This window comes from Xyrauchen texanus, chromosome 14 (assembly GCF_025860055.1).
Source record: "Xyrauchen texanus isolate HMW12.3.18 chromosome 14, RBS_HiC_50CHRs, whole genome shotgun sequence".
NCBI lineage: Eukaryota > Metazoa > Chordata > Actinopteri > Cypriniformes > Catostomidae > Xyrauchen > Xyrauchen texanus.
The window spans coordinates 46664806-46678356 of record NC_068289.1 but is presented as its reverse complement, the minus strand read 5'-3'; the positions used below and the strand labels follow the sequence as shown (position 1 = coordinate 46678356).

The following is a 13551-nucleotide window of genomic DNA, read 5'->3' as shown; positions in this document are numbered from 1 at the left end:
AAGGCATGACTTATTATGGTTTGTTCCAAAATTTTATGTAATTGTTGTAGCATTGCTAGTTTACTAAATCAGTAAGCCAAAAGAGACTGCGTGGTACAGTTTACCATCATTAAGTGGTGTTCTTTGGCACAATGCAAAGACAGCAGCAATATGATAAAAAGACAACAGTGTTTTATAAGAAGTTAATGTGTCAAGTATAATAATAATAATAAACGTCTACAGAGTAATCTAGTTCATTAGCCTATAGGCTGTTTACAGTTGCCAAGCAATTTAGCAGTTTGGTGCATTTATATAAAATATGTGGTCACAGATTAACGTTTTTTGGCATTTTCAAATGGCTTTGAACATGGCTGATCCAGTCAGAATTTTGAGTCAGAACTGTATGTTTTATAAAACTAGTAAACAGCAATATCCCATTTCAGATACAGTATGAGATGTTATGAGACTGTTGGTCATTTAATATGAATTAAAATTAGATATAGTATGTTTTGCATTTTGAGGCAAATTGAAGAGAGATAGAGAGGGAGCACTGCTTGACCAAGCGTAAAGCGTGATTAATTCAATAATACCACAGAGGAAGAGGCCAGAAGCTCTTTTGAAAAAAGGCTGACCCACTTTCTATATCATGTGCAAAAGATTGAGCTTATCTACCACCAGGATATGAGAGTCATGATTAACATTTTAAGAATTACATTTATTTATTTATTTATTTATTTTCAAATTTTTAATCTGGTCAATATTAAACAAATAAAACATCTCTATTTTTTCAGCCTTTTGACAAAACTGTGTATATATCTTGGCATTTGTATTTTCTCTGGATTACAAGGGTATTTTTTACAGGAACTACTGTATTTACAAGTAGATGAGAACTGTCAAATTCAAGAAGTAAAATACATTAAAAAAAATCAAGGCATTTTTTATTTATTTATATATTTTAAAAATATTTAGTGGAAAATAATATTTTGTTTTATGCAAAAAAAATGTATATATAATATACTTAGTTTTGATATTTAATCATTTTAATTTATATGCACCAATATAAAAATGAGGGGTGTAACAGTTCGAATTTATAATGGTTTGGTTTGTATCACAGTTTAAGGGTCACGAATTCGGTAAGTTTCAATATTTGCTTTGTTCAGAAAAAAAAATAGTACTGTCAAATCCAAGGAATAATCTATTTGGTAAATTCTTCAACAGGTTTGCCCTTAAATAACAATCATTATTTTACAACAGTAACCATAGTTTAACCATGGCATTTGTAATCAAATCATAGTAACCACAAAAAAAAAACATAGTTACAATATATATTAAAATCATGGTTAGTATATAGAAACTATAGTATTACTATAATAAAATCATGGTTAATTGTATCAAAACCATAATTTCTGCATAATTTAATGTATCAATATATTACTATAATGGGAATCAAGGCGCATTATTGATACTCACGATAGATTACAGCCACACGAGGAAACAGGAAGAGCTTGCGTGTGCATTTTGAATAAACCTGTGCGCGCATTATTGTCATATATTACCAGTATACAGCACTCATGTCTCGCGATGTCTGCAAACAGTACTTGTTTTGTAAACATGTTTTGACCATCGCTGCTGTAATTGACTGCAAAAAGAAAGAAATGCAGGGGGCGTCTCGTTTTCTCCACTTGCTATTTAACTACACACAAAGCATACATGAATACATGACAAATTCCATGTGGGGACTCCCGTGAACATTTTTGAGTGATGACTCAAATCAAATGCTGAATCAGATTTTTTTATCTAGTAATTGAAAAATGTCAAATGATTCACAGAAAGAGCTCATGAATTTTCGCAGAGACACTATTAAAACATCTTTGTCTTAACGCTCTCATACTTGCAAGTGAGCAAGACAAGAAGGGTTTGATTATGAGAAATAAAAATGCTCCTGATATTTTGACATATAAAAGGTCAATGTACTTTAAAAACATATTGTAAGTTTCAGAACTCAAAACTTCCCCTCCAGTCCGAAAAGTCCATTTATTGTTTCCATACTGCAAAAACAACTTGTTTGAAATCAGCCCTATAGTGATGTAGGAATGGGGTGTTCATTTGAATATCCACACCTCCACAGCATATGTAATTGTCAAGCTGAACTTGAGGTACTTCTACACAGAAAGTGGCACTATGGTTACTGTAGTTTGCTTTTAACTAATGAAAACATTGAGAGGTCAATTAAAATCAATAATATATTGAAGTCTTAAAGGGGACAGCACAGAAAATTTAGCATTTCAGACAGAGGGCCAGAGACAGGGAGGAAAAATAGGAATTTAATATTACAATAGGTCTGTTTTTTTGTGCGTAAAACCTTTACTAATATTATATCTGAACCTCAAGAAAAAAAATGCATGTATTATAATGAACAACAATATTCACAATATTGCTTAATTTAATATCCCCAGCAAAATCATCAAGAATATATACTGATTATTTGAAATTACACCAAGCCCTAGTTTTGGAAATGTATTGGAAATGTGCTTGCTCACCTTCTCTCTCCCAAACACACTCAAACAAACAACATTAATAGAAATTGGTTCAAAGGACACATGCCTTTTGAGGTAACATTTTGCTCTGATGACTGCCATTATCAGCCCACAGATGTAGCGCTCCGATGTCCAATGCAATGTTTTGTGCTCCCGACCGTCTATATATCTGTTTCTATGTCACCTAATATAATAAAAAGAAGGCAATGGTTAACTAAACATGATAATCTAAGTAATAATATTCATGTTATTTATGCAGCTTTTTCATTGAAGCACCAGACCTTGAGCATAAGCATCGAATCAACATTAAGACTTCCTTTTCTCCATCCAAATTTAGTGTATTTGTTAAGTTGCCGCAAGGTGTCAACACGTCACCCACAGCCGTGGTAGTGTTTGTTGTCTTACAGGCTGATTTAATTAGATAAGATTTCATGCAGAGTTGAACTTGAAGACATTTGAGATGTATGTCATGTGATGCAGATAAAGAACTAAAACATTAACTGAGTCATAAGGAGAAGTGTGGAATGTTGTGTGCTCTTAAGAACCTCTTTGTGGAAGTCGGTACACACAATAAACGCCTTCAATAAAGAAAATTGTAATTGTTTTGGCAGATTAGTAAATGTTTAGACAATGCTTGGGAGTGTTTTCACTCACAAGGGTGATGATAAAACATCAAACATTTTATTAAGCACAATTTTCTTCATAAGATCTTTACTTTTTGCATTGTATATTCTTTGTGATGATTGTGATGGGCCTTAATACTGATAGACCGATATATCGGCCATATATTGTAGTACAAGGTCACTTTCAAAAAACACACCCACTGTCCCTCAATGTGGAATGAACTTCCAACCTTCACTCTTACCCAATACATTGCAATCTTCAAAAAATAGTGGAAGACACATCTCTATCAGTAGCACTTGACTATTAATGCTACTACTGTGATAATTATGTAAACTTGGTATTGAAGCATTACTTATATTGTGTACTTGGATTAATTGCTTCTGCTTGTGTTATGCTATTTGTAAGTTGCTTTGGATAAAAGTGCCTGGTACATGAATAAATATAAATGTAAATATGCCAGTAAATCAATATTTTGCATTTTGAGAATATTAGCATTTCTATCGGGAAGACACGCAGGCTTGAGTGAAGTTTAAGATGTCATTAATTTGATAAATGTAAAACAGAAAGTAATGTCTCTCTCTTTGGCGTAGGCCTCGTCCAGCGGTCCGAGGGAGTTGTACCCGGAACCGTCATATCCTGCCGGAGATAGGAGGCAGGGGCGAGGAGCCTATCCCCGAGCGGGACAGGGCTCAACTGATGGTGGTGGGGTGGTGGAGGTTGCCGTGTTAGCACACTGAAACATCAATATGATAGATTGTGAGCAGACTTACAAAGCAACGGCTTACATGCGATTGGCTAGGAATTACCCTGCTAATGGTGTGATGATGTACAGCTGCTAGTCTTCCCTCTAGAACTACGCTGCGCTTCCATTGGCCGTTAACTGTGCTAATTAACAGAAGTTTGAAAACCTACTGGCATCCTTAATAATTCATAGGACATATCTTCTGTTTTATTTATTTTGTGTGTGCGTGAATTTAACTATAGTTTGGGGACAAATTTGTACCCAGAAGTGAGTTAAATTGGACATAACCGCCCTTTAGGGACATTTTGGGATGTCCTCATTTGGAAAAACAATCCATACATAAATTCAATTGTGATTTTTTTTAAATTCTAATAATGCAAAACATTTTCTGTTAGGATTAGGTTTAGGGTGTGGGTTAGGGTAAGTTAGCTTTATAGAAGTCTTTGTATGTATCCATTTAGATAGCTGAGCTACTTGACCATCTTAAACAAGACTGAGATGCTACAACCCATAAGACCCAACATCACGAGTACTAGGTCTTAGACCGTAAGGCACCTACAGTATTTGTAGGAGTACAGGCCTTAGCCGGTTCATTTCTGTTCATTTGCTTTGTTGTTGTGTAGCCTTGTGTGCACTTAGCTCAGATTATAATTTTTTGCAATCTGTGTTTAGCAGGGAGATTGCACGACAGCTGGCAACTCATCTCATCTGCCAATCTGAATCTGCCCTTATCTCTCTCTCTCTCTCTCTCTCTCACACACACACACATACACACACACACACACACACACACACACACACACACACACACACACAAACAGGCTTATTAGAATGTTTTGAATTAATTGTTTATAGTTATTCATGTTTAATTTTTATTTTAGTTAGAATATTTTAGGCCTGTGTTAATACATTAACTGATATAATTAAATATGAATGATGCTAAATATTATTTGTGTTTAACATAATTCTCAGCGTTATCACTATTTAAAGGCATTTTCAAATTTAATTAAGACAGGATGTAACTGTTTCTAATTTAATAATAATCTGCAATTAGCTAAAAGTCATGAAAACCTATTTTAGTTTAGTTCCAGTTTTGCTAAATATGTTTTTATTTTTAAGACTGTACATAAATAAGTTGCCAATGAGGAAGTTTATTTTAGTTTGTTTTTATGTTTTAAAATGCCTTGCTTTTTGTTTTCCTTTTGCTAACTCATATTCTCGAACACACACACACTTTTTCTCTTGTTTCATGCTTTTCACAGAAACCATCTTTCACTACACATCCCCCCCCCTCACCAGAAGAGCTTAATGTTTCAATCTCTCAATCTGATCCCAGACTCAGATCACAGCATAAATCACTGAAAGAGGAAAACAGGTCTGTAGCTGTAGTGAGAGGGAGTTAAAATAAAATACAGATTAAAATAAGCTGATGTTATGGATTGTTGCACAAAATATTGGCTATAATGTAATGCTTTACTTGGTTTTGTTTCCGGGGTTCACTTTTCCTTTTCCTAAACAATTCTATATAGTTCATAAGAATATGCAGTCACAGGCATGTGTTTATCAATGTACGCTAGCTTTGTAAACAGCTCATCTAATCAAAGTTTAGAGTCGGAACTGTGTTTTATAATAAAACATATTAACATTTATGTGTTCTCAGTTACCAAATTGAGTTAATGTCCCCTACTTTCCACTAAATATCCTTGACATGATGAATGTTTTTTTAGATTTTACATCACATTTGACTTTAGCCCATAACATTAAAAGTCATAGTGTTTATTGTGAGTCAGTGTGTGTGCAAAGCATTCTCTACAGCCTGTATTGGCATCAGGACATTGGTAGTGTTAAATGAAGATTCTTAGTGTATTATTCTTGCATCTTCTTCTTACACTGGCAGAATAGCCCATGAAGTGTTTTGCACAATGACCTCACAGTCTGTTGGATATTGAAATTAATTTATGAGATTAGTGCCTGGTGGCGAGCATGACGTACAATTGACTTTCATTACTTGTGAAGTGCTCCCTCATGTGTTCATACTTTGCATGCAAAAGGATATTAATGAAGTCTCATTGTTCATTCTAAAATGAAAAATAAATCTGTCATCATTTACTCACCCTTTTGTGTTCCAAACCCATATGACTGACTTTCTTCAGTGGAACCTTAAAGAATAAATATTTAGCAGAATATGAGCATCAGTCACCATTCACTTTCTTTGCATCTTAATTTCATACTATGAAAGCGAATGGTCACTGATGGTACCATTCTGCTTAACATCTTATTTTGTGTTCACAGAAGAAAGAAAGTTTGAAACAACACGAAGGTGAGTAAATAAGGACAGAATTGTCATTTGTTGGGTGAACTAGCCCTTTAAATCCCAGCTTGGCTTCCTGAAAAGAGTCAAACACACTGCAAATGGCTTCATTACTCATTTGAAAATCTATGGGCTCTTTATGACTCTTTTCTTTGATCACTCCCTCCCCCATGCAGGTGACTGGTTGGCTGCTGTACCATCATTCTCGTCCTGCTCCTTTGAATTTCCTGTCACGTGACCATATTCCTGCTTCACCTCCACTCCTAGAATGGAACCCAACAAAGTCCAGTCAGAGGGCGGCCTGAATGTGACCCTGACCATCAGACTTCTCATGCACGGCAAGGTAAGCTGAGAACACAGCGCAGGGAGGAGAGAGGGTGTTGCAGAGGGATTGGGGGTAGGTTGATGATGTCACTGCAGTTTCCCTGAGGGACATGTCCTCTCCTGTCCCACTGTTTGTCAAGGCCAAGGTGAATCAGTGGTAAAAGGCACCAATGGCCTTTTAGAGTCATTAAATCTCTGTAATCAAGGATAGAATTTATAACCATTTTTGTGAGGCTGTTTTCTCATGCTGTGGTAAAACATACAAAATTGTAAATGTGTGTAATTGTATTGTTTAAATACTATTTGATTTTTAAATACTTTCTCTTATCCCAGTTTAATGTGCAGAGACAACTAAAAGTAATCCATTCCTAGATTGAGTTCCCAAAAAGTAAACACTGTAGTTCTGTTGCACTATTACTGTAAAACAGTTCGACCAGACTGACATAACATTGGTTTGACAAATAGTGTAACACTGTGTCCGAAATCGAACCCAATCCACTATTTTGTGCACTGTTTTGGGTGTCAGACATTTTATAGGGGTGTCCAAATTCTGAGTGAACATTTGATAATTTGTTCACTCACTCTTACCCATAAAGCACTCTGTTTTCAAGTGTACAGCCGATGTACACTCGCCGATGCTACCTTGTCCATAATCCATTACGGAGAAGACTGACAAGCTGGGAGGAAGAACACAAGTGGGAGAGAGAGACTAAGCAAGTGGTCAAGTAAGAGAGAGCGAGAGAGAGCGTGATAGACGCCAGTTTACAGTTACCTTTATTCCTGCAATATTTTATTTCACGCGGCTGTAGTGTTTTACTTTTTGACATATCAAAACTTTATTAACCTCCTAAGACCCTGTGTGACTTCTGTTCATTTTCCATTTCATTTTTTTATTTGTAACTAGTAGTACATAATAAATAAATAATATATTTATTTATATAATTATATACCAAAACATATTTGGACAGCAGGACTAAGTTGTGAAATTTTAAACAACACCAAGCTATAGAAAGTCAGATTTTTTTTTATCATATAGTTTATTATGTGTCCAGGTGTGTTGGTAATTCATGTTTTTGAGATGTTACAGACATTGCAGCTGATTTTATAGAAAGATGAATACATAATTCTGATTAAAAGTAATGGCCAACATCATCAAATCACTGCCAATCATGTTAAAATAAAATTTGATTTACAATTCTGAATCTGTACTGATTATCATCGTCCCATGTCTGCGACACATCATCTGCAGACTGAAACTGAACTTTTGGCCGTATTTTAGGACAGAATGCACTTAGTTGAATAGGATTCCCTATTAAGTGAATGACTTAACCTCCAGTGTGCTTTCTGTCTGCACTGGTCTCAGAACAGTTTGAAATGCACCTTAGATTTACATTTGTAACTTCATACAAAGCCACATTTTTCAGCTTTTGGATGAATACATTTATTCTCAATGTGGAAATGCAACTATATAAGTAAATATATAGGAATGCATTTACTAATGTTAATGAATAGCACCTTATTTTACAGTGTTAACGAACAAAAATATAATAATATTTAGGTTCAAATGCAGTGAAAGATTTGTTACTGTGAAATGTTTTTCAAAATAACTAATTATTTTTGGAACATCTGTGTAAAGGGATTACTGGAAAGGAGGAGGCAAGAACCAGCTTGATAATATAAATAATATTTAATGAAGTACTGATCTAAAAAAACAAACACACACACACACACACACACACACACACACACACACACGCGCACACAGGTGTCGGGCACTTCATGTTTATCAGCTCGCCAAAGCGCAAGAAATTAACTAAATATTTAAAGCAGCATATCAAACGAAACTACAGATGCTGCTCTTTACAACCAAACAGGTTTCACTGAACAAATTTGAAGTGGTTTCTTACCAGAGGCACTTTTGTTAGTGCTGCACCCATAGAAGCAGTTCACAGAAATCATGGTGTTTGGTCAAGTGACTCGGTGCGTCAGAAATTTAGCCCTTAAATGAATCCTTAGAGTCTCCTGAACAGTATGCAATGGGTTTAAATGAATTAAAATTATGTGTTGTATAGAACGAATCCAAAATAGCGAGTCCTTGCATGAAGCCGTGGGGTCACAGGAGGTAAAAAATAACATCTTAAAATATAGCGATCCAAAATCATACAGTTAATTTGAACTATTTATGATTTATTTACACAGATGAAAATATAAGTAATAAAGTTACATTTATTTTGCCATTAATGCAAAGTGATTTCTTTTTCACAAAGAGTGATATTATTGTTAACTCATAACACTGTTCGGTTATCACAAGTAGGTAGCGTATTTGTCTAATAATCAATGGATGTCATGTTATGTATAACTTAAGTATTGTGTTACAGTCACACGAGGGCACTTTGTTCTCATCTCTTCTCAGCACTTAGAAATGCTGCCCAGTTTGGGTGGGAGAGTGTTCAGATTATTAACAAATAAATAAATACAATAATGTACCCTATTATTTAATCATTATAAAAAATGATATATTAAACATGACAAGCAAAATGTAGATGTATAGTATTTATAGTTTATAGTACACCATTTTATAAGAATAACAAGTATTATTATTGTTTTCATTATTATACTTCATGTACAATAAAAGTGTATATGTGATGAAGTCTCTTGTGTATACATCAGCATCCGAATTCACTCACTAATTTCTGTCACTCCTTAATGATATATTGCACTAACTGAAATCCACTATATGGGAAGTAGTGAATGAGTTAACAAGTGAGCAATTTCGGACACAGCATAAGTTTGGGGCAGGACTGTTTGGGATCTCTTTGACAACCAAAGCCTGCCGTGGGGAGTGTTTTGGAAACAATTTCAAGCGTCATTATTTATGCGATTCAATTTGGTACCGCAAGTGGTGCAAATATAACACACTTTGTCATTAAAGGCTGTATTATGTAGTATTTAATTGATTTTATTTTTTATTTTTTTGCAGGAAGTCGGCAGCATCATTGGGAAGGTATGACAGAAATTGACATTGTGCCATTTAATTTACTTTAAAAATAAATATTACAAATGTTTTAAGCCATGATTTTCCATTCCACTAAACATTCCATATGTCTCCTTACTATAGAAAGGGGAAACTGTGAAGAAGATGCGTGAAGAGGTGTGTTCACTTTCTCCCTCCTCCTTACATGAAACGCAGTTCGTAACCCATTTTACTTGTCAAATTTGAAGTATTTCTAAGTGAAAGAGAATATTAAAGAAGAACAAATGTTGGACAGGACTTGATTATATCCATCTGGAACTGATTGATTTGTGACCATGTTACTGACCAGAATAGTGTCAGGTGATTAGAGGGGAGGGGTTTGAAAAATAAGAGGGATCTCTGACGTAAGCCAAAAAGGAATGTTGTTTCAGAGGAAAAGAAAGTTATTACATTTTGAATAAAAGGTTACAATGACCTTGTTTTACCTTTTAAAATAATGTACACAGATTAATCCTGCACAATAAGGCCGGGAAAGTGCATTTAGTTTCGAGTTTGATTTCATTTTGTCTTTAAATTAAGCTCTACTTTGACTTTTGACATCCTACAGAGCGGCGCTCGCATCAACATCTCAGAAGGTAACTGTCCTGAAAGGATCGTCACCATCACTGGACCTACAGATGCTATCTTCAAGGCCTTCGCTATGATCGCATACAAGTTTGAAGAGGTGCTGATGTTCAATTTACAATATATATAAATGTGACTTTAATTATTGTTTTAGCTTTATTAAAGTCCTTTTGGTTATTACTTTCCACTGGCTTTTGGTATTTCTTCAGGATATAATCAACTCCATGAGCAACAGCCCAGCCACCAGTAAGCCCCCTGTCACTTTGCGTCTTGTGGTGCCTGCCAGTCAGTGTGGCTCTCTTATTGGCAAAGGAGGTTCGAAAATCAAAGAGATGAGAGAGGTAGAAAACCCAACCCTTATTCTCACAGTCAGATTCTGGAATTACATTTTCTTACCACCAAATATGCATTGGATTCAACAACTTTAACAAGCCCTGTTTGAAAACCAGTATGGAAATCAAGACCGTGATGATTTCGTTCTTCTTTTAAAACGTTGTTTTACACTTGGTTCAATTGCTTGTTCTGAACCCGAGTTCGATTATACTGTTTCCTCCCCTTATGTATGATGGCTCTGCTCACAATAATGTCTCCAACTGAAACATGTGCTTGCAAGCAGATGTGTCAGCAACATTTGGCTAGGCAATCCCCTGAGAGTAAAATGCTAGCCACAGGGGAGTCTCAGAACAAATCAAACCTTTATCTTTTTTTTCTTTTTTCTCGCTCCAGTCCACAGGAGCTCAGGTGCAGGTAGCAGGGGACATGCTTCCCAATTCTACAGAGCGCGCTGTGACAATCTCCGGCACCCCGGAAGCCATCATCCAGTGTGTCAAACAGATATGTGTGGTCATGCTGGAGGTACAGTATGGGGACACATTTGTTCTATTAGTGTCCTTTAAAGGAATAGTACACCCACAAATAAAATGCTTTCATCATTTACTTACCCTCATATTGTTCCAAACCTGTATGCTGTTATTTTTTACATGGAACACAAAAGGAGAATTTTATGTAATTTATGTTTTGAATATTCTTCATGCAGCTCTTATCACACAACACCAGTTTATAGTGACCATATCTGTCAAGCTTGAAATAAAGCACTAACTATTATGGCACTTTAAAGGTGCTATATGTAATAAATCATAAAATGACCATAATATATCATTAAAGAATTAGGAAACATGCTAAGTTGAAATACTGGCTTCTCCGATAACAATGCTACAGCCAGTATATTCTACTTTGAAGTTTACATTTCTGGCCGGAATTTCTGTTTATGTTTTGGCCTGTGTGATCCCGCCCACTGCCCACTCACAAATAGTATTTCGATTTGAACCAGTTTGCAATCAAACAACACTGCGTGCTGCAACCATGGAAGCCAGCAAACAAACTGGATCAGAGATAACAGATTCCACCAGACCTAAAGAGCATCACCATCCATCTAATAACCACCATAACCAGAGGCGTAGTAAAACAAGGATAAATATTGGAGACATTTTCAGTTTCTGGTAACCCGCATGAGCTTCGAGTCTGGGGCGGGGCAGACAACTCTTCAATATTTTTAATTTGGACTGCAGTACCCATTTCAAACGCTTGTTGTTAATCTTACATATAGCACCTTTAATGGTAAAAAACACAATTTATGTTCCGTAATAGTAGTCCATATGATTTGTGTGCTATATCATCCCTTTAAGCTCTGAAGGTGTTTTTAAAGATTTCCTGTTTGCGTGGCATACCCAAAATTAAAGGCCTATAACTCTGTATCATTTTAAAGAAAACTTTTCAAATTTTTTAATGATTTATAGTATATATATATAAAAAACATAATAATAGTACATAAGGACTAATTACACATGTACAATGATTAAAGGTATGCTCTCTCTCCAAAGCATGCAGGCATGAGTAATGAGATCTCATTCAGATCCATTCTGTGTAATTTGAGCCACCGTTGAGTCATGCAATTGGTGCCATCTCCTGGTGATCATGAGAATGGTGATTAGGGTGAATGATCTTCTCTGCCCATATTTGGATGACTTCCACCTCTTGTTGCAGCGATCTGAATCCTAATACGATTGGTTTAGCATTCTATTATGTATATTCTATTATATTAAATAATTTCCAGTAAAGTCATCTGATCCAGGAAAGCTAACGTGTTTTTAGCCAGATAGCACATTATGTGCTGTGTGCACATTGTGCTTTGTGTGGATTATCTAATTATCTATGCATCCAATTACATTGTGTGTGGGCTCATTTTAAAAATAATCACCAAGTAATTGTATGGGATATTTTATGTGCTGTTTATTTTTTTGTGACGTAATAAGGTAAAAACTAGGCATATTAGCAACACCTGTTTACATGTAATTTAGCTATTACTCGCTATGTTTTTGTCTGTGAGTAAAACAAAATAGCAACTTGCTAAATTAAAGTTGCAACATAATATAATACCATACTACTTTGCATACTACTGTTTGAAATGTTTATTGTTGCATAATGAAATATAATGCACAATGTGTTTCACATATACAGTATATTATTTTAAATAGTTCAAATTCATTTTATTCAGTAAGGTATTATTCCAATCCAAACACAGCCCATGCATCTTTTTAAAAAAAAATTATTGCATCTTGATGCCTCAAGGTGAATTTTCCCCTACTTTGTTCCTGGTTTAAAAATGTTTTGCACAGTAGACAATTCAGGCTCAACTACACAAAGTCTAGTGAATAAAAAATCTTTAAGAGGAGTCTCAAAAGATCTGTGTTCATGCTTGCTTTTACTTTTGAACAAACACTCAACCACACACCTGTCTACACTTTCTCTTTCCTGGTCTAACACTGTTTCTGCCTCTTACCTCTTCCCCTCTCCTAGTCCCCACCGAAAGGTGCTACTATTCCCTACCGCCCAAAGCCCGCCTCCACCCCCGTCATTTTTTCAGGTGGCCAGGTAAGAGCCGACCCGCTGGCGGCGTCCGCAGCCAACCTCAGCCTTTTACTGCAGCACCAGCCACTGCCTGTTAGTTCACTCAGGTTTTCTCACCTTCTCACACGCATGACGTCATGCCATTCTAACCAGAGAGGGAGGAGCTTTAGACTGTGAATGAGCACACTGATTGGCCCTCAAATGGCTGCAATAAAGTGCAGAATATGGTCTTCTGCCATTACATATTTTCAGTGTATTCTTAAAATATGTGCAGCAGCACTTTAAATGTGAAGTGAGTAATTTCTGCACCTAGACCTGTCACAATATTTGCATAATTGCACAGAAAAGGATGCATGAACGTGCATAAATTGGGATAAACATACATATTACTGTTGCATAATAATATTCTTAATTTCCTCAGTTTTGGTTTAGCCAGAATTGACACATCTCAGTGACCCAACAAACAGAGCAATGTTTTGAAAATGCTACAGAGGTTACTCTCTTTGTGAAGTCAACCTACCTACATATT

The 13551-nt window shown here is 35.7% G+C and overlaps 1 protein-coding gene across 14 annotated transcripts in view; it reads left to right on the top strand.

The window, feature by feature from the left end:
* Window positions 1-13551, top strand: part of pcbp3 (poly(rC) binding protein 3) — a 102884-nt gene that overhangs the window by 74883 nt on the left and 14450 nt on the right. For 10 of the 14 annotated variants that reach the window (XR_007972022.1, XR_007972023.1, XM_052142857.1 and 7 more), the window contains 7 exons: window positions 6370-6536; window positions 9498-9521; window positions 9636-9668; window positions 10099-10215; window positions 10325-10456; window positions 10842-10970; window positions 12972-13115. Coding sequence is in view for 12 of the 14 variants with exons in the window: in XM_052142857.1 (XP_051998817.1) it covers window positions 6462-6536; window positions 9498-9521; window positions 9636-9668; window positions 10099-10215; window positions 10325-10456; window positions 10842-10970; window positions 12972-13115 (654 nt within the window). In the remaining 2 variants the exon portion in view is untranslated. The remainder of the gene's footprint in view (window positions 1-6369; window positions 6537-9497; window positions 9522-9635; window positions 9669-10098; window positions 10216-10324; window positions 10457-10841; window positions 10971-12971; window positions 13116-13551) is intronic. The other 4 variants (XM_052142864.1, XM_052142863.1, XM_052142866.1 and 1 more) reach the window with 1 other exon arrangement.